Here is a 20,063-nt window from a genome sequence, read left to right on the forward strand (position 1 = left end):
TGGAGTCTCTCAATAGTGACAGAGGGTGGAGTCTTTCAATAGTGACAGAGGGTCGAGTCTCACAAGCAGTTTTCCAGAGCTGGGTGGAAGAAGCTGCAGAAGAGCCCTTTGGCCAAAGCACCTGGTACCTATCTGAGGCCTGTCTTGGGGTGGGGTTCGCAGTGTTATAGATACTTTTACATCAAATCAGGATTTATTCAAAGAATTTGGGTTGGGGGAGTCATCACTTTTATATTAGGTGCTCCATGATAAACTAGGAAAGAAATAGAGATATTTCAAAGCTTTGCTTTTGCAGCTTCCAAAGGAGTTTTCTCCCAAAAGTCTTCCAGAACAAGCTTCAAGCAATATTCTCCTGGACACTCTGGTTGAGGAACAGGTTTAAAACCCTGGCTTGAAAGATATTGAATCATGCCGGGCGGTGGTGGTGCACACCTTTAATCCCAGCACTTGGGAGGCAGAGGCAGGAGGATCTCTGTGAGTTCGAGACCAGCCTGGTCTACAGAGCTAGTTCCAGGACAGGCTCCAAAACCACAGAGAAACCCTGTCTCGAAAAAAAAAAAAAAAAGAAAGATATTGAGTCCATACCAACGGCAAGTATCCTGTAAGTCATCCAAGCGTACAAACAGCTAATGCCTTCATGAAGAAAGGTTCTTTAAGAGGTAAGGGAGAAGCAGCCCCTCCCTTCTTGTCCAAGCGTGTAAAAGAAGCAGTTACTGGCACAGCTTGAAGCTGGTGCATGGGACGGGTCTAGAGGCGCTCTGTTTATGACAACTCTCTACAGAAAGGGCTTCAGGCTCCTAGGAGGGCAGAGCCCTTAGTCAAGTCCTCACTTCCCACTATGCTGCCCCCAAAGTTCTTCCTCCTCCCCCCTTCCTTCTTTTAATATCTCCACCCTAAGAACCAAGCTTTCAACACATGACCCTCTAGGGGTCAAATGTGGAGAGCATTTCTTTCCTGAGGATCTGGGGCATAGGCCACACCACAGCACCCCTGTTCACAGCTGGCCAGGGAGCAGAACACTTTTGCTGTGGGCAAAATCACTGAAACCACACTGGTCGCAGGACAGGGACTTCTGCCAACTTGTTTAGTTGGAACTGCTCATGCTCGGGTCTTGGGACATCTCACACATGAACAAGTACATGGGTACCCCCTGCTCCTATAGGACGGTCAGTGACATTTGGAATACAGAGAGTTTCTGATCTAAGTATGGCCAACTGTCACAAGAGAGGTACTTATGCCAAGAAATTGTCATTCATCAGCAATCCAAAGCTAACTGAACGTCTTACATTTTACCTGGTAACCCTAGTTGGTCTGTAAATCATGCCTCAGGGGACGAGCTGAAGACATTCTTTTAGAAAGGGGTAAGCTTGGCTACCAACCAGCCCAGTGCCACGGGCAGGATGTTCATTATCCTCACACATTTTATATATCGAGACCCCCCCACTCCAAGGTGGGGTCTTAGGAAGTGGTTGGGTCAGGCATAGGCCAGAGTCCTCATGAATGGGTTGAGTGTCTTTCTAAGAGAAGGCCAGGTTCCTGGCTCCATCTCCATCATCCTGTGAGATACACAAGGCTTGGTCGTCTGTATGGCTGTATTAGAGCCCAGCTGTGCTAGTACCCTGCTCTTGAACTCCAAGATAAAGTCATTGATAGCATTAATTAAGGTTTAATGCGAGGGCCTGGAAGTGCAGTTCAGTAGGTGAGCACATGCTGACGGCACAACAGATGCCGGGACAAAAGGGAAATCAACAACACAGAAACCCACAAAAATAAAGTCTAAGACAAGAAATAAATTTGCTTTGGTTGTAAACTACTATTTACGGTGGTGTGTTGTGTCTGTCCTGATGGACAAAAGGAATCTGGAGGGAGGAAACAAAGGAGAAGCTGCAAGGCAGAGGATGAAGGGGACAGGGCAGCCACCAAGAGCAAGGAGTAAAGTTGGGTTAAGATTAAAGACTGACCTGTGGCCCTGACAGGTGGAGGGGATCGTGACTTCTTTTTCTTAAATTTTTCTTAAGATTTATGTATGTATATGCATGTATGTGTATATGTGTGTGAGTGTTTGGCCTGCTTGTATGTTTGTGCACCGTGTGTATGAAGTGCTCAAAGAATCCAGCGGAGGATGCTGGCTTCCCTGGGAATGGAGTTACTGATGGTTATAAGGAGCTACATGGATGCTGGGAACCAAACGTGGCTCCTCTGCAAGGTCCACAAGTGCTCTTGATCACAGAGTCATCTCTCCAGCCCCTCATGGTGACTTCCTGTGGACAGTGGTGGCCTTGGGGACAAGAGGCTATGGGTGACCCCGGAGTAACCATGTCAAAGCAGGAGTGCAGGGAGACTGCACAGCAGCTACTCTGCATCATCACGTCTGCAAATGCAGGCCTCTTTCCACACCTGGGGAGAGAGCACTGTCCTCTGTGCTCTGGGGAATGCTGCCCCAGAGATGCAGACAGCAGGGACCAGGCTGTGAGGCTCAATAGAGCCTCGGGTTACCAGATCTGAGCTGAGGTCCAGAGAGTCCCCCTTCCCCACTGACCACCCATCTTTGAGGACCAACTGGGAGGTTACCACCTGCCTGCCCTTCTCCCATTATGTTCCAATGTGACTTGGCCACTGGGATCAACTACAGAGCTATGGGTAGTGGGGGCAGGGGCTGAGGGCAATGACTTAATGTTAGACTCCAATTGGCTGACACTCCTCTGCTGTTGGAAGCTAGTGGCCCTGCGAGGTTGGTCCTAGCAGAGGGTACTCACTGTATGCTAGTAAGCTCTGTGTTGGACAGCAGGAGCCCTTACCCAGGATTTGAACCTGTTTCCTGTTTCTCCCAGGCTATCTTTGTGCCTGCCCTAAGAAGACTCAGCCCCTGAAGGTCTGCAGCAATCAAAGTTAGCATAGGCAATGCCCACACACGCATGTGCGCACTGGGGCAGACATGCTGGCTACCTCCTGAGGGTCACACCATATTGCAAGCTAATAAAAGGATTCTGCTCAATGGGGGTACCTGGGGCAGACAAGTGGGCTCCATCTACTCCCCCCCCCCCCCAGCAAACGCCAGGTAATGAGAACAGCACAGATTACCCTGTTTCTTTGGCCAATGGTTAAGTTGGGGCATGTGATGTTGTCTCTGTCAATGTGACAGAACCCAAAGGCTGAAGGCTGGCTCTGAGAAAGGCATTTGAGCTGTGCTGAGGATTTGGGACATAAATTCCATGATCCTGGTTTAGTCTGCCATTAGAAAACCAAATCTATGCACAAACTCTGTCTGAGATCTTAAGGTGAGAACTCATTTCTAGCTGCCCCTAGGTAGGAATTCTGTTGTTTGCAAACGAGAAGTCATGGAAAAGCATCGCATAGCATCACCTGGGGAGCACCAACTGCCTAGGACACAAGCTTCTTTTGCTGCGGGTACCTGATGGTGATGGACGATGGTGGACTATGGTGGTGGCCAGGCGTGCAGGCTTTGATACCAGATGGCGTAGGTTTAACTTTCTGCTTTGCTTCCTCCAAGCTAAGTTACCGTAAACAAATTATTTAACCTTTGTATGCCTCTGTTTGCTCATCTGTCAAATGATCTAGTATCCACCGTGCTCACTGGTGTCCCAAGTCTTTCAAACCAATCACTTTCTCACTCCCACGGTGTTGGTTTTGTAGCTAGTTACACAAGGCTCCAGTTCCAGGAAGGCAGGTTGTTTAGAAGGCCGAATCCCGACCAGGAAATGCATCAGCATTCAGCAGTGCCTTGGGAGGGAGACAGTTCCAGGATGCAAGAGCATGGCTTATTCTTAAGGAGGCCACATTTATCCTACCCCAGGTGTTTGGTCACAGGTGGGCACAAGGCCCAGGGAAAGTGGCAACCGCCAGCTGGGTACTGAGCTGAGGAAAGGTCTCCGAGAAAAACACTGCAGGCATAGGAAGGGTGGGGAAGCCTGACAGTGAACCAGCCTAGCTCTTTGTTGCGATGGTTAAGTCTATGTATCAATTGGACCAGGTCACGATGGTAAGGCATTATTTCTGAGCGTGCCTACGAGGGCATTTGGATTGGCACACTGAGCACAGCAGATGCCTGCCCAGTGTGGGCAAGGGCCTAAATGGTCCCCAAAGGCCGAATCTCTCTGTGCTGACAACTTGAGCTGGGATATCCGTGTCTAGCCCTTGGTGCTCCTAGGCCTTGGGCTGGAGTCAGCACTATTGTCTCTTGACTTACAGGCCTTCCTGGGTCTCTCTCTAGCTTGCTGGTGGCAATGTGGGACTTGTCAGCCTCCATAATCATAGGGGCTTGATCCTTAAATCAAGCCCATTCCTTATCTAATTCCCCCCGACCCCCGGTCCTGTTTTTCTAGAGAAGTCTAATATACCCTGGAACTAAAGAGTCTACCATTGTCAACGAGAGGCGACAGAAACGATGACAGTGGTGTGCAGAGCTGCCCCACTGGTTCCTCATGGCGAGAGACTGCACATGTGGTGAAGTTTAGCAGGGTTGTGAGATGAGAAGAGTCAGTCACGGAGTGTCTGGATAGTCCCACTCTACCCACAGGACTCTAAAGCCAGAGTCTCCCTAGCTGCAGAGAGCCAGGAGGAGACGCAGCCGTGAATAACAGCAGCAAACTGGTGTCCCTCTGCAGCGAGGCTTTTCTAAACTGCTAAAGATTCGCCATAAAAAGGTTGGCTTGGGGCCCGGCGGTGGTGGTGCACGCCTTTAATACCAGCACTTGGGAGGCAGAGGCAGGCCCATCTCTGTGAGTTCGAGGCTAGCTTGGTCTACAGCGTGAGTTCCAGGACAGGCAAGACTACACAGAGAAACCCTATCTCAAAAAACAAAAACAAAACAACAAAAAGAGTTAGTTTGGACAGCTTAAACGGACGGCCAAAAGCTTCAACACACACTGACTTGAAGACAGAGGATGAGGCTGCAATCTGTGGAATGTGGGAGGCTGGGAAAGGCAAGGAAACAATCCTCACCCAAGGCCCCCAGAAGGGAATATCACCCTATCTGCTGGGGTCATTTTGGCTCTAGTTTCCCATGGCTGCAACAAAATACTTGAACAAAATGAACTTAAAAGAAAGGCTTCCAGGGTTTTGGTCCACAGTCACTTGGCCCTGTGGTTGGCCCTGCAGTGGGGTGATTTGGCACACCATCGCAAAAGCGTGTGATGCAGGAGGTCTGTTCACTTCATAGCATCTGGAAAACACACAGAAAAGGGGCCAGTGTCTCAGGATCTCCTGGAAGGACACATCCCCAAGTACTTAACTTCCTCCCACGAGGCTCCACCTCTTAAAGAGGTTCCTGAACAAATTTTTAACCAATTGACCTTTGAAAAATATTCAAGTCCCAAAGTATGGCACCCAGCAAGTCTTGCTTGGGTTGTGTCCGGACCTTCAGAACTGTAAGACAACATGTGTGTTGTTTGCATCAATTCGTTACAGCAGCAACAAACAACACATACTAACACCAACAGCCCAACAGCCATGTCAGTGGTGTGGTCCCTGGACTCCTGGCCACGGGAAAACCAGCAAGGAAGTACTTCCTTGGGCTCCAAAGATCTGAGCTTGGCCCTATGAAGGTGTGAGAGTTCATTCCCAGCCCTCACTAGGTAGGGATTCTGTTGTTTTTGAACAGGAAGTCCCAGCAAAGGCACCACACAGCATCCCCTGAGGAGCACTGCGAACATCTGTAAAATTCCTTCAAGGGGGCCTCTCACAGCCATGCTCTCCAAGACGGGCTGAATGCTGGATGGGGCTGATCTGCAGTTGCAGCCTGTTACACCCCAAAGCTCTGAACATTGAAGTCACACTCAGGGAGGAGTGTACCCAACACCGAGCCACACCCAGGGCTGCTGAAAGGGACAAAACAACCACATGCTCACTTTGGGCACATGGCTACAGATTATACAGGTGACCCAAGACAGGCCTCTTCCCTCCCCTAAACAAACACAGCTGGATTTGTGGGCACAGACAAGTGTGAAAGGCAGGATGAATAAGGTACATCTCCCTTCTCTCTGCGACACATCTGTTTCCTGGTCTGATCCTCCGGGTGGTAAGACCTTGCCTTTCTCAGGATGAGGTCCCTCTCCAGCCAGATGTTTTCTAGGACTAGCCTCCTTGGACAGTGGCCAAACCTTCTGAAGTCACATGTCGCAGGGAAACTTTTCCCATGCCCCACTTTCTGTTTTGTCTCATTTTTCAGATACAAGGGAAATAGCCACACTAAGAAGGATATAAATAGCAGCCCGGCCCAGATGGACAAATGGGAGGGCTGGTGGGCCCAATGGTCAGCTGTCTACAGGGTCCTAGGCAAATCTATTTATGGATTTCTTTTTCATGATCTAGAAAAAAAAATCTCACTTAAGCAGGTGAATTAAGTTAAAATGAATTCAATTAAAGAGCCCAGAAGACTCCAAGGCCCTGAATGTATTAAGTCATTTCATTCATGAGACCAGACGTAATACTATTAAAGGAAAAAGGAAAGATAAGGCCTTGGGGAGGTCAGGTTTCAAGTTTCTCCCCAAGGCTTTTCCTACTTATCATTGAGCTGGAAAATGCTGGAAGAGATTGTTCACAAGATGGGCCACAGGCTGGAATCCTGTGGTGTTCATTCCCAGAACTGACCTCCCAGTCAGAGGGTGAGTAACCGGCAACTGAACCAAGTAATCAAGTGACCGGTACAAGCACTCACTGCCCCTTAGGTTGAGGAATCACAAGCACAGAAACCTGCACTTGGCCCTCAAGGAGCTCAGATGGAAGTTTACACAGCCTAAGAGCAAAGCCCTTTTCACCCAGCAGAGGGAAGGCGGCTGGCGGCCCACGGCTCTGTGCTTAGGGCCGCTAAGAGCAGTCCATGCTGATCATTCATTTAATTCTGCTAACCCATGAGCCTTTTCTGTCACTGATGTGGTGGCTTAAATGTATCTCCAAAGTTCATGTGCTAGAAACTTAATGGCCAGAGTTCATAGTTAGCAGATTTTGGAGGTAATTGGGATTGAGTCATGAGGGTCAGGCTCTCCATGGTGGCCTTGGTGGCTTCAGAGAGTTGGGAACTAGGGTTAGTATGCTCACTCTGTCTCTTCTCATCCTTTGCGAAGTCACAATGTAGCAAGAATATCTTCCCAGACACCAGTGCTGAGCTCTTAGAGGGTCCAGACTTCAGAACTGAGAACAAAATAAACTTCTGTTCTTTAGAAAAGTGCCCTGTTTGTGGTATTGTGTGGTGCCAACAAACACTGCCCAAGACAGCTGCATGGGGAGTCTGGACCCAGGTTCCCCCATCTGTAAAGTGCATGTGTCAAGTGGCCCAGTCATGGAACACCCATGATTGGTGCTCATTCATGCAGAGAGCCGCATCCATGACAGAACTTGTTTGATGAGTCTCAGAGACCAGCAAATATGAAGACCATTCCCAAATATGGAGACCTGGCCATCTGTGAAAGGCCGACTCATGCATGAGCCGGCAGGGATGCACACGTGTATACAGACCAAGGCACTGGGCACTCAAGATGGTACAGGACAATCAGATGTTGAGCAAACAAGGCCTGGTATCACCTGGCACGACATTTCCTGCCCCTTGAGACTGAGAGGGAAATGGCGGCCCTAAGCCAACCCGGGGTTTGATAAGTCTCACCAGCGACCATTACCTTGAGCAGTTGTGAAGGCCCTCAGAAGGCCAGGCACTTGAGAGGAAAGAGAAATAAAGATTCTAGGGTGGCCGTCCTCCTCTGTGGCCTGTAGCCTAGGAATGGTGGCTTCCAGCGGATGCTTAGAGCCACGGTCATGCTCTACTCGCTGTTGCATTTTTTATTATTAAGGTTCTCTTCAACCTTGTCATAACTTTTAACAACACTGTGTGCAGTTCCCAGGGTCCAAGCAGCCTACTTCCATCTTATGCACATCTGTACAGCTTGGCAGCATCCGGGTGCTGGAAGACCCACAACCTGTGGCCATCGCAAGGCAGCTGTGGACAGGACTGCAAAGTGACAAGAACGAGCAGGGAGAGCGCTTTAAGCTGACTCAAAGCAAGTTTGGTGCTTTGAAAAAAAAATGCTGATCGACGTCAGTGGGTGAAAGAATCAAACTGAGATAGAAACAAAATATATTTATTAGAAATCGTACACAGTGGCACACCTTACCCTTGGGAGCCCTGTCCACCTCTGACAGTACGTCACGTCTGGGCAGTGCTAGGTGCTGTCTAGTGTGCTCTTGAGGGAAAGGAGGCCACAGGTATATCGAGTGCATTCAACTAATGTAGTTAAAGTCAGTGAGCTACTCAGGGGGTTCCAGTCAGAACTCCAACCTTGTCGGAGGACCTAGATGCCCAGGGGCTTCAGCAGATGCTGGAAAAAACTTCTTTTCAATCATCTGGGGGGTTCTCTCTCCCACTGGTGGCAGCAGTAGGGCATCTCAAACTAGAACACTCAGGAACTGCTGGATTTGGTGAGTGGGTTTGTCCCTAAGGGTCTCAGTTCTCCATTTCCATCATCCAGGGACAGGTTTGCAGGGGACAGAGAGGTCGGAGACTGACATGTGGCTGGTGCTCATGGGAGACAGGAAGACAGTATGGCCAATATTCAATATTGCTAGATGGCTGATTGCTTTGGGATAGCCCCACACTCTCTGCCAACTAATCCCAAATTTCCAGGCTCAACTGATTCTCCCATCTCCATCTCCAGAATAGTTGAAGCCACAGGTAGCAGCACTACCTGGGTTTCTATCTTCTAGCCATGGCTTGTATTCTGGATGGTCTACAGAATCTGAGGAACAACTGGATGAAGAACAAGTATGGGTGCGGAAGTGAGAAGGACTAGGAAGATGGATGCGCCTTGGAATATTGCCACTGTGGGCAGCGGCCTTAGTGCTACCACCTGCCGTCAGACACCAAGCAGTGCCTCAGCCAGACTTCTTTATGTGTCTTAACTTCTCAGGGTCTTGCATTTTACAGATCTCTTTAGCTGAGGGCAGATGGGAAGAAACATGGCTGTGGAGGCCTCCAGCGTCCTCTGAATGATGGCTTGCAGAGACACAAAGAAAACAGCAGGAGCTAAGCACCAAAGCTGGGTGTGGTATCTAATCTCAGCACCCAGGAGACAGAGGCAGCAAGACCTTGAGTTCAAGGCCAGCATGGGCAACCGGAAGCCCTGTTTCACAAAACCCAAAACAAAGCAAAACAAACAACAACAAAACAAAAAACCAAAACCAAACCAACCAAACAAACAAACAAAAACAAGAAAAAGTAAGGCACCCCTGCCTCCACCGCCATGCTTCTGTTCTTAGCTGGTCAGTTTCCTCACATTTATTTTTGTGACTTGGAGATCCTCCCAGACCCTGCACCTCCACATGCAGTAGTGTGGCACCTTGACAGAGAACTGGAGCTCTATCGGTCATGCATACCCTCTGCCTGGCAGTACCTGTATGCCATTCCTCTCCGACGCCCCTGCCAAGACCTGCAGCAGTCAAGAGAAACCCCAAGCAAAAAACAGACAAGAACAGATGCAGCTTGGCCGGTCCACAGCGACCTGGGGCCCCAAAGTGCCTCTACTTACAGCCACTGTAAGGCGTCTGTAGACCAGCACGGAGGCTGCTCTGCTAAGAGCACCCAGATTCTTAGCATCCTGAAAACAGCCAGAGACAGACTAACTGTGGCCTCTCCTACACAGCTCCAGAGATCACCCCTGAAGAAACGACACCCAGTTGTGTGGGACAGCATTCCTGCCCACCCTGCTGTGATGGCTGGGCAAAGCAGACAGGAGACAACTGGTGGGGGGAGGTACAGCATCAATTATGTCAACACAATGGGTATGGGAGGCAGCCCAAGTACCAGCTTTCGGAGACACATTCATCAGCAAGGAGGTTCTGATCCCTCATCTTCCACCTGGAAATGAAGGAGCTCCTAATGGGAGAACAAGGGGCAGGGAGTAGTGTCCTCCCTCTCTGCGTGGCTGCCTACCAGTTCTAGAGAACTGTGAGCATGTGCAGACTGCATCTCTGCTTTGTTCCAGTTATCCTAACTCACCTGATGCGAGAGTCAGGCATGCAGTTCCCAGGAGTCCCAGGGGATCGGCCTTGAGCCACAGCTAAGAACTACAGACGGAGCCTACAGGTGGAGTCTGTGGCCCCAAGAGGCTACATTAGCTCGAGAATCAGCACTGCTGCACCCAGCTGTTACTTATCAGAGCAATGGACTGGAGGGAGGGGCAGAACCTAGGTCCTCCAAGGATAGGGCTGGGCCAGAGAGTGGCTCAGACAAGCAGGCAGAGATTCACTGTAGCTATGGTGGTCATTCGCAGGGGTTGCTATGAGCGTGGTCCTTTCTCAAAGGACCAGTCTAGGGTTATTTGGCACTTAGAACAGTAATGGGTGTTTGTGCGCACCCAACTGTCAGAGAAAGGGGCGTGCTCATTTGCTATGAAGTGCACATTTGTCCAAGAAAAATGGAAAGACGCTTCTAAAGCAGTGGTTCTCAGACTGTGTGGGGTCACATATCAGAATTCTATATATCAGATATTTACACTACAATTCATAACAATAGCAAAATTATAGTTATGATAGCAATGAAATACTTTTATGGTTGGAGTCACCACAGCATGAGGAACTCCCAGCATTAGGAAGGTTGGGAACCACTGGTCTAGGGCCGCTTGGCTTGGGTACTCAGGGAGGGGCTGTGCTGCTTCCTAGGGAACCAATGGGGCATTGGAGGACAGTCACCCTTACACTCCTAATAGCTTCTTTCAAGAGGCACATGTAAAAGACCCAACAAGTACCAAGGGCCAAACCTGTCTGGAGCCAAAACATGTTTATATTTCTGTCCACCCAGAATCCTAAGGGGCACACCTCCCAACCTGCGGAACTGTGCACATGTGCAGAGCTCGCCATCACAGGCTGCTCCACACACGTCAGACTTGTGTGGAGCTCTGTGTTGGGCCAAGACGTGTGTAAATGAGACTGTAAATAACAGCAGGGCAGAAGGGTCTATGTGCAATGGTCACGGATCTCATCAGCCAAGACACCAGTGCTGTGCTCAGGCCCTGTGGTTAAGGAGCAAGCCAGCTGGCCTCTCATGCACCCTCAGCAAGGTACCTAAGTGCTCCTTGCACTTGCGAGAAATCAAATAGGGACGGCGAGATCTATGCAGTGCCTTTAAGCTCTCAGTTACATAGAACTGGACATCCCTAATTAGTGTGTTTCCAGGTTGCTAAGAAGCAAAAGCTGCTTTTGTTTTTCTGTTTTGTGGAGTGTTGTTTTATTGGTGGGGGTGGGCAAGCAGCTGGTAAGGACAGAGTTTTGAAAAAAAAAAAGCAAAGTTTTAGTAAAGGAGGAGGAAGAAAAAAAGACACGGTGATTGAAGTGCTGTTTGTCAGTGTGTAGGCCATGTGTGGGCAGCAAATGGGACTGGCAACACTCTGGAGTCTCACAGAAGAGGGCCTGGGTTTGGAACCCACTGTGTGAGAAGCGGGGCCTGCCTCTCTAAAAACTTCCCATTGGGAACAAGGATTCCTGAGCATAGGCTCCAGACATGTTTGCATCTGAGATGGGGACACGGTGGAGCCACCTCTGCTTCTCAGTGGAGTGCTGGTCCACGTGGCTTAAGCCTTCCTTGGAAATCCAGACGGCTAGATGGTGGGCACAGCAGGCATGGTGGACAGTGAGCAGGCGCTTCAGGATGAGCTTCAGACCATGTGGCAGCTGCTGATGCTGGCTCTTCTGTTTATGTCTCAAAGTACTTGTAGATCTGGGCCACATACTGCATCACACTCTGCCAGTCGGGCCGGTCTGTGTACAGCATCTCACTGAGTTCCTGCAGGGGAAGGGGACAGCACAAGACGGACATCTCAGTCCCCTTTTACCACTCTGATCCAGGTTAGGATTGGTACTGATTGGTACCAATCAGGATTGCTACCTTCCACTAACAGGAACCAAAGTGTAGGCAAACACAGGCCATGCTAATGTGCTGAGTTAGGCTTCTTAGCAGCTTTTCCTGGGAGGTATGTCCCTTTCAAAGACCAAAGACAGGACTTCCTATTACTTTCATTACAGCTTTTTACAGTCACCGGAGCTTCCACATCAGAAGAAGGCTTCTGGTTTAATAATGTGCATATGAATGTAAGCCCAGTTTCCTAGGCTCCCACCACAGTGGGCATGCTTTCACACATCCCGTGTCTTTCTAATGGGCATTCTTTTGTAGGATTTCCCACACAACTGTACTTCCGTGGGTGTGCGCTATCCATAGTGTCCCTTCTCTTCCAATACATTGCACTTTGCAATGTCAAATTAGTTCCTGGAGAGCTAGTCATGGAGTTACCACCGACACCTTGAGCCAACTTAAACCATGTGCTTTACTAGGGTTAATATTTCTTAGCATATGGGCTTTTCTTTCTTTGCTTTTTTTTCCTTTCCTTTCTTTCTCTCCCCCTCTAGTTGAGTGATTTTTTTTTTGCTATTTATTTAGTTTTATTAATTTACTACCTGTTAGGGGCTAATTTTGCACGTAAGGCCAGGCCGACAGTGATAAGGCAGGTGGGAAGGATAGGCGCCCGGCAGGACACTCACCACGCTCTCTAGAAGATGCTTAATTATTAACGCTGGGATCGGATGTGGAGTCTGCTGTGGTTGTAACAAAACATGAGCCAGAAGCAGAGATGCAAAGGAAAAAGAGGCTGAACAGAGCACATCTGTGCCTGGTAAATCCTGCCGACTAGTCACCAAGTTAACATCTGACTTTTCTCTCCTGCTCTGCTCCCCGGTCAGGCTAAAATGATCAGCACATCATGATCTGTTCTGCCAGGAAGGGCACAAAGGAAGCAAGAGGGACCTTCCACACACAAGTCTGCCCAGAAAATTTTTTAAAAGAAAAAAAAATGAAGTCTTAGAGCAGAGATTGCTAATGATAGCAGGGACACATGATAAAGAGTGACAGAGTTCAGTGGGGAGGCAGAGGCAGGGGGATCTCTGAATTCAAGGTCAGCCTGGTCTAGACAGTGAGCTCTAGGACAGTCTGGGCTACACAGAGAACAGTGCTGATTGGGAGGCAGATGAGCTTTGAGAAGGAAGGGCAGCCTGAAGACATGCCTAGGAACTCAAGAGGGACTGAAAACTTTCCTTTCTGTAGAGGAAGAGGTCTTTAGTTTCAGACAATTTGGAAGTACAGCTACTAGTCACAGTTTAACTCAGTCCATTTCATATTAGCAATTACTGAATCAAAAATATCTGTTACATTATTAACACCACATCTGAAAATCTTTGAAGAAATGTTTTGCATGTTTCAAGGGGAGGGAGGGAGGCTGTCTTAGTAATAATTTCACCACACATGAGATTTACTTAAATTAACAGTTAACAGCCCAAACCCAGGTCAATATGATTTCACCAAACACACATAGAAGAACTAATATTAGTTATTTAGTCTCCAAAAACGGAAGACAAGAGAATGTTTTGCAACTCATCTGTGAGGTGAGGCTAGCCTACAACCAGAGCTAGAGAAAGACACTACAAGAAAACTGTACGTCAGCTTCTCAGATAAATAGACACAAAGCTACTGGCAATTTGAAAAAAATGTTAGAAAACTGAATTCATTAATCTATAAAGTATTATGATTAAATAAGGCTCGTCCAAGGAATGTAAAGCTGGCTCAATGCTTTTAAATCAACATTAGCATATTAACAGACTGAGAAAAATAAGATCAACAAACTTCAGAATCTGTTCATGACAAAAAACAAAACAGAGAAGCTAACTTATTTTATACACTAAAGGGTACTCCCTAACCCAATAGCTAAACTCACTTAATTGTGTAAGACAATGCTTTTCTCCCTCAAATCAGGACTAAGACAAAGATGGACTCTCCTGCTTGTCCTGTTTAATACAGTAGATGAAAGGGCCAGTCTCAATGATGCAGTGAAAGTCTGTCTCAAAGACCCACCCCACAGCAAAACTAATCAAAACAAAACACAACAAGGAGACAGGTGCTACAGAAGCAGCTAAACCCAAACAATGACGATGACATTATTAGAGGCAAGTGACAAAACACTCTTGCTGTTAAAGCACTATAATAAAATAAAACAGTCATAGCATTTATGGATAATTCTTTGATTCTACCAGAAGATACTCACTCACCCAATGTGTATGTGTGCCTGTGTATGTTACATGTGCATGTCGTGGCATACATGTGAAGGTCAGAGAGAAACTTGCAGGAGTCAGTTCTTCCCTTCCATCATGTGGACCCCAGTGACTGAATCCAGGCCATCAGGCAAGAAACTTTACCTACCAAGCCACCTTGCTGGCCCACACGGCAGTTCCTGACAAGACACTGGAGGTGTTTTTATTTTCCTTTTAAATTTTATGTGTGTTCTGCTTGTATTTCTGCCTGTCCACCACATGCGTGAATGGAGGTGTTGTTTTGAACAGAAGCTAAAGAGGAGCTCTAGGTAGCATTAAATCTAGGAGATATCGTCTTCTCCTACTCAATGCTAAGGCAGAACAAATAAAATGGAATACAAAAATTCCCCAGTCAGAATGAGCATGAACTTGACTTTGAAAATACTGGATAAGAATTCCTTAGTACCTTGTTGCTGATGAACTTATAAAGAACACTAGAAATGTACACTGGGGCAGGAGAGACGGCTCAGCAGTTAGGAGCACTAGCTGCTCTTCCAGAGGACCTGGGTTCAGTTTCCAGTGCCCACATGGTGACTTACAACCATCTGTACCTCCAGTTCCAGGGAATCGGATGCCATCTTCTGGCCTCTATGGGCACTAGGCACATATGTGGTGTGAGCTCATGTGTGCATGCACGCGCGCGCACACACACACACACACACACACACACACACACACACACACAGGCAAAATACTCATACCCATAAAATAAAAATAAATGAAACTAAAAAAAAAAAAAACCACAAAACCCAACCAAAACTTAGAAACACACTATGGCTTCTTCTTCTTCTTCTTCTTCTTCTTCTTCTTCTTCTTCTTCTTCTTCTTCTTCTTCTTCTTCTTCTTCTTCTTCTTCTTCTTTTGATTTTAAAAATATTTTATTTGATCTATGTATTTGATGTTTTGAATACTTATTTTTAATATCTGCTTATTTATTTGCCTGTATGTGTGTCTGTACACAGTGTGTACAGCACCTATAGCAGCCAGAAGAAGGCGTCAGACATTCTGGTTTGCCTATCTCTGTGTGGACTCTGTGAAATGAACTCAGGTGTTTTGCCAGGGCCATAAATGCTTCCAACTACAGAGCACCAAAGCCTCATATTTAAGGTTTTAAAGCTTTCTACCTATTGTCTTTAAACAACAGCACTTAGGGCTTCATCTACAGCTGGACACATACACTTAAGTGTTCATTTCTAGATCAATATTCTTGAGAAACTGTAGAACCTTTGAAAGTTGGGGCCTAATGAACCGTCCTTTGGTCTTTGGAGGATCCTGGGATGAGAGCCACACCCCTTCCTTTTCTTCTTTTGATATTTGGCCATGAGACAAGTGGTTTTTCTTGGTCACATACTCCTGCTATGTAGTGTGTATGGCTTCTTCTTTTATTCATTTCTTTGCACATACTTGCTACAAACAGTCTACGACCTGGCATTGTTCTAAGGGCCTTTAGCGATAAAGAGAGAAGGCGCTTGTGCATCCAGGTTCACAGTAGCATTTGCCGAGACGAACTTAACTACAGTGGCACTGTAGTGTTTCAGGACAGACGAACAGACACGCAGAACAAGGTATAACCATATCATTTGCCTTAATGAGGAAGGAGGCTCTAACAGATGGACTCTGAGGACCTTACACTATGCCACATAAGCCAAACATGAGACAGAGACGGCGGGCAAATACACTTACATGGGGTGTCTGAAACAGGTGAGCTTTCAGAGTCTGAGAACAGAACAGTGGCGGCCAGGCTGAGGGCGGGGGTGGGGAGTTAATGTTTAACAGATTCAGAGTTTCGATTTTGCAAGATAAGAATTTTACACTGGGAGGGTGGCAATGATTGCTACACAGCGTGAAGGTACTTCACACCACTTAGAATGATTAAGACGGTAAAACTATAAAAAGTAGCTGACCTCACTTACTGGACTCTCAAGGCTTTTGGAGCTCCTGCTTTCGGGAGTTCAGTCTTGTGCAGTGACTACCCTACACAGGCCCCCGAGTAAGCGGTGCGTCACGGACAAAGTGACTAAGGCCATAGTGAACCCTCACCAAGCCACAGACGGCTAGCTCTGGAGAACACACCAGAGTTGCTCTGAAGCAATCGCGATGATGCCGCGGGTGTTTGCCCAATTCTTCTGGTACGGATGATGATGTTGGCTTAAGACGCCCATTTCATGGTGGCTGGGCAGGAATGTGTTCTAAAGCTCGAGGTACACGACAGAGCTTCACTTTGAAGGAATCTTCCTTGCTTGTCTATTTACCCTAAAACGTGTATGTGCTTATACAGATACAGATACTCAAAAAAACCTTATTTTTAAGACATCTTTAATATTTCTTAAATATGTATATATGTGTGTGTTTGAATGTAGGTTTCTGCACAAGAGTGCAGTGACTGCAGAGGTAAAAAAAGGGGTGTCAGAGTCCCTGAAAGCGAAGTTACAGATGGCTGTAAGCTGCCCAATATGGGTGCTGGGAGCGAAACCCGGGTCCTCTGCAAGAGTAGTGAAGACTGCTGAGACTTTTCTTCACTGGATTTTACTTCTTGAATGTTTAGCATTCTACTTTTTGAGTAAGGTTTAGAGAGTACTTCTATTTGATATTTGAAGGGTATTGGTGCTGCTACTTAACTGTCCATTCTGTTTCAACTTAATATCGGCATGATATCATTCATAGTGCTGCTGTCTCCACACCTCCTTCCCTTTACATTTCTCCAAGTCCTCCAACCTTGGAAGGCTACAGACTTAATCTTACTCTTATTTCAGCTTATATTTTCCTGACTGTCCTTTTTTCCTTGATTGTATGTGGATTAAAACAACAAAAAACTTTGGCCACACATAGTATGGTGGTACGTGTCTACAAACACAGCACTTAGAAGGCAGAGGCAGGAGGATCAGAAGTTCAAGGTCATCCTCACAGTGATATCAAAGCCAGCCTAGCACTACACACACACACACACACACACACACACACACACGCACGCACAAACACAATACATTGGGTTACACTTGGCATTTTAAAGCTACAACCATCCTGAAGTAACAATAGTAATTAATAACCTTTGACCAATTATACTGAAAGATTATATAAGAAGCTTCAAGAACTGGAAAGCCAATTAGCAGTTGCTTAATGAGATTTTCATTGTTGTTGTAAACAGGAAGCCCAGAAGTAGATTCCAGATTGATTACCACTAAGTGTTATCTCTTTTTTCCATTCCATAATATTTATTTATTTATTTGTATTTTATTTTTGAGACAGGGTTTCATGTAGCCTACAATGGCCTCAAACTTGCTGTTTGTTGGCTTTTCCATTCTAGAAACTAAATACACATTAACCAATAAACGTTCTGTACTGTTTTTCAACCCTTCATTGTCTATTCAGCCTGTGGGATGGTTTCCTTATGTTTACTGTGAATCCACCATCTTTCTCCTTTGCTATATCTAACCATCCATGTTTTTTTCCCTCTTCCAAATTTTCATTTCTAATAGCTTTGTGTAACCTTCCTGGTGGTAACAAAAATATTCTAAAAAGATCCTTGTGCAGGTCTCTTTGGATATTGGCCTATTTAAACATTGATCCCCTAGGAATTGTAATTTCTGCAGAAATCTCTTGCTGGGACAAGGGAAGGATGGAGGCTGGCGCCAGCAGCAGGAGGAGGAGCTGGTCTTGGTGAACTATCCATACAAGTCTGTCAGCTTGTGAGACCACCTGGCAGGGAGACTGATACTAGGCAGTGATGGGTACTGACTGGCAGGACGACACGCCAGAACTGCTTAATTAAATGTCTCTTGCATGCTGTCTAAGTCTAAGCCTCTTGTCAGGGCCCTGAAGGTGAACCTGGAGTGTTCGTGTAGGGGTCACTGGGCCTCTATGTCGCCAGTATGGCGACATTGTATAAATCCCCCGTTTCCCTGCTTTCATGATTATTTATCTGTTTAACTGGCTTCCTGAGGATGGTTGAGTTTAGCTTGTTAGGGCTGGGAGGGCTGAGGCTCCGACTCAAACAGCTCCAGGAACAGATGTGAGTCTTTTCTAAATCTCCCTCCTTTATATTTATAGCACTATGACCCTCCCTGGTTTCTACTCCTCTTCATCTTTGTTTCTCTCTCTCTCTCTCTCTCTCTCTCTCTCTCTCTCTCTCTCTCTCTCTCTCTCTCTCTCCCTCTCCCTCTCCCTCTCCCTCTCCCTCTCTCTCATTTTTGGAGCTGGAGGGAGTCCCTGTGTTGTACAGGCTGGACTTGACTTCAAGAGCCACGCGAACTCTCAGCTCCAGGAAACCAGGATTAGAAATGTTCTCTTAAACGTTTTAGTATGTGTGCATGTGCTGTGTGTTGGTGTACAGGTGTGCCGAGGTCCAAAGCTGGCATCCAGGTCTTCCTTAGTCCCTCTCCACTTTTGGCAACAGGTGCCCTCAGGCCAACAGGAGCTCACAGCCAACAAGAACCTCCCGGCACTGGGATTACACGCCTGGCTTTTTATAGGGCACTGTAGATCTCATGCTGCCATGCCTGCCCAGTTGGACTTTACCCACCGAGCCATCTCCCCAGTGCCTCTTACCTGACTGCTAGGTTTAAACAGTTAACATTTGTTACCCCCAGTTCTGGTAGGTAATCCCCACTCTCATTTGGTGTACCTGTTGGCTAGAAAACTCAATCCCTTTCCTGTCTGCTTTGTAATCTTGGCTTGTGCATATTTCAGTAGCCATTAAACAATGGGCGCTTCCTGCATCCTACCATTTAGCTAGGTGCTCCAGACAGAAATCTGGGTTCCAAACCTCATCTGGCCTTTTAATCCACCCCACCTCCAAGGCAAGCCTCAGCATCTCTCCAGGAGCAGGTGCAGTTCTCACAATGTCTGATTCTTAACTCACAGCTTCGGTTTTCACTTTATTTTATGTTTCTGATATGTAGTTATTTTTCTATATATTTTTTTTTAAAGACAGGGTGCCTTTGTGCAGCCATGGCTGTCCTGGAACTCAACATATAGGCCAGGCTGGTTTTAAACTCATAGAGATCTGCCTATCTCTGCCTCCCAAGTGCTAAGGCTAAAAGTTTGTGCCACAATGCCCTGGTGACATTTCTTTAAAAAAGACATTTCACTGAGATTGCATGTTGATTTGAACAAGAGAATTTTAATAACAATCTAGCTCACTGTTTTGTCAGAAGTGCAATTTATTCATAATGAAATCTTAATTTCAAGAACTCTGAGTCCAGAGCTAGAGAGATAGATGGCTTAGCAATGAAGAGAATTGGTAGCTCTTCCAAAGGACCTGGGTTTGATTCCTAGCATCCACATGGTAACTCACAGTCATCTCTAAGTCTAGTTTTAGGGGATCCAGCAACCTCTTTTGGTCTATACAGGCACCAGACATGGGGTACACAGACCACTAGCAGGTAAAACACCCACAAACATAAATAATAATAATAAATAATAATGATGATGATGATAAGGAAACAGAGACAAACAAACCCGAGCATACATCCTTTCTGACCAGCTGGAATTCCGACCATATTAGGACTCCTGAGGGACAGATCTGCAAACGGACCTGGGTATCCTTTATCAGTTTAGTGGGTAGCAGGAAGTTCTTTCTCATAAATTAGGAAAAAAATATCAAAAAGGTACAAAACAGGATACATACCAGACTGGGTTTGATGCCCACACTTTCAGCTGCTTCAAATGCCAACAAGAGATTCCGTTTCTGTATCAGAAAGACAAAGACTTCTATTATTCAAAGAAGTCTTCCTGCCCCAGGAATCCCCCAGAACCTCTGACCAACTATAGGGATACACCACATCTCCCTGGAGAACATTCTTGAGAAAGGCTGCAGAGGAGAAACATTTCCAGATGTGTTCATACAGAAAAATCCTCTTTCTACTATCAGGCTTGGATGGGGAATTCTAGGCTGAAAATATTTTCCTCTTAGAACAAAAACAGCACCG

The 20,063-nt window shown here is 46.7% G+C and overlaps 1 protein-coding gene across 3 annotated transcripts in view; it reads right to left on the bottom strand.

The window, feature by feature from the left end:
* Nucleotides 1-8,074: 8,074 nt before the first annotated feature.
* Nucleotides 8,075-20,063, bottom strand: part of Specc1 (sperm antigen with calponin homology and coiled-coil domains 1) — a 264,567-nt gene continuing 252,578 nt past the window's right edge. For all 3 annotated transcript variants that reach the window (XM_005349893.2, XM_013347347.1, XM_026780356.1), the window contains 2 exons: nucleotides 19,763-19,822; nucleotides 8,075-11,785 (listed from right to left, as the gene is read on the bottom strand). In XM_005349893.2, the coding sequence (XP_005349950.1) occupies nucleotides 11,696-11,785; nucleotides 19,763-19,822 (150 nt within the window). In that variant the 3' untranslated portion in view covers nucleotides 8,075-11,695. The remainder of the gene's footprint in view (nucleotides 11,786-19,762; nucleotides 19,823-20,063) is intronic.

The sequence above is a fragment of the Microtus ochrogaster genome, chromosome 7 (genome assembly GCF_000317375.1).
Source record: "Microtus ochrogaster isolate Prairie Vole_2 chromosome 7, MicOch1.0, whole genome shotgun sequence".
NCBI classification, from domain to species: domain Eukaryota; kingdom Metazoa; phylum Chordata; class Mammalia; order Rodentia; family Cricetidae; genus Microtus; species Microtus ochrogaster.